Source organism: Sinocyclocheilus grahami, unplaced genomic scaffold, assembly GCF_001515645.1.
Source record: "Sinocyclocheilus grahami isolate Dianchi unplaced genomic scaffold, SAMN03320097.WGS_v1.1 scaffold244.1, whole genome shotgun sequence".
NCBI classification, from domain to species: Eukaryota; Metazoa; Chordata; class Actinopteri; order Cypriniformes; family Cyprinidae; genus Sinocyclocheilus; species Sinocyclocheilus grahami.
Window position 1 is genome coordinate 1,136,244 of NW_015505423.1, and position 1,422 is coordinate 1,137,665.

The 1,422-nt window shown below is 33.3% G+C and overlaps 1 protein-coding gene across 1 annotated transcript in view; it reads right to left on the minus strand.

Annotated features, from left to right (window-relative positions):
• hsf2 (heat shock transcription factor 2) overlaps positions 1-591 on the minus strand; it is a 15,981-nt gene extending 15,390 nt beyond the window's left edge. The window contains exon 1 of the mRNA XM_016289348.1: positions 365-591. Within this exon, the coding sequence (XP_016144834.1) occupies positions 365-457 (93 nt within the window). The 5' untranslated portion in view covers positions 458-591. The remainder of the gene's footprint in view (positions 1-364) is intronic.
• Positions 592-1,422: the final 831 nt, after the last annotated feature.

Below are 1,422 nucleotides of genomic sequence, written 5' to 3' on the forward strand. Positions count from 1 at the left end.
ATACACACACACACATATACATATATATATATATATATATATATATATATATATATATATATATATATATATAAAACAATCATAAATAAACAGTCATTGCACTATAGGTCATTCATTTATTTGACATGTGCAAATCATCTGAAGAAATAAATAAATAATAATAGAACTAATAAATAAATACAATAAAATGGAAAAAATAAATGGTGCAAATCTTAATACTTAAATCATAGCATGGCATCTATGATCTGACACCCATCCATCATAATAAACATTTCATCACATAGGACCCAGGTCACAAATAACGGTGTCACTCTAACTTAAGCTAAGCTAGAATGCTAAGTTCTAGGTCTTTTCTTTCATTTACCTGGCTCCAGCAAATAAATTCATTTGTATCCGAATCCTCGACGAGGGTCCAAAGCTTGGTGAGAAACGCGGGAACGTTGGAGCTGTGTTTCATTTCGCTGGAATGAAAATGAAACGTTGAAAAGAACAAATAATACGAGTCAGTTGTCTTGGGTTTAGACAAAACACGAGAACCATTGAAAATAGCGACACAACTAAACAACTTCCTGTAGGATTTAAGAGCAGTGATTGGCCTGTCGCGGCCTTACGTAAGATCGCTCACGTGCATGGGCATCTGTAGGTTGGTGGTAGCCAATAAAAACGCTCCGCTGAAGGGACAGGGACCTGATTGGTCACTCTTACACCCAAGAGAAATAAAACGTCACCAGCGCTCAAGAGTGAATTGCGTTAATTATTCAGATTTTATTTTAAGATATCACTTTCCTGTATCTAGAACATAATTTAATACAGTTTTAAAGACCACCTCTCGGGAAATGTGTGTGTTTTTTAGAAATAATAACAGTGGCTCATTGATTTCTGTTTGCCCCCCCAGTCCTGAATCCATTGTGGTTGGTTCTATTTGTTTCTCTGTTCTAAAATCCAATCACAAAATCAGGTCTTTATTTTTGGACTTTGTTACCTCTAATTCTTCCTCCATTTCTTATTGGAACAACCTTTTTGATGATATTAAGTGGACATATGTTTGGTCACTCCCTCTGAAATTTTTCTTAACAAATAAAGTTAAAGAAATATCTTATAAAATAATTCACAGGTTTTATCCTGTCAAGCAGTTTTTGCAGAAATTTAAAAGTGACATTGATACATTTGGATTTTCTTCTGAAACTGTAGCTCATTTGTTTTGGGAGTGTCCCTTTGTTCAGTCTTTCTGGAATAATGGTAATGATCTGATTGTCCAAAATATTTTGTATGATTTCTCTTTTTGTGTTATGAACACATTATTTGGGGTTTTATGCTAAAGATAAGAATCTATTTAATGCAAGTTTTTGTATAAACCTCCTGTTATTTATTGGAAAGTTTTATGTCCATAAATGTAAATATACTAAATGTAAACCCCGCTTT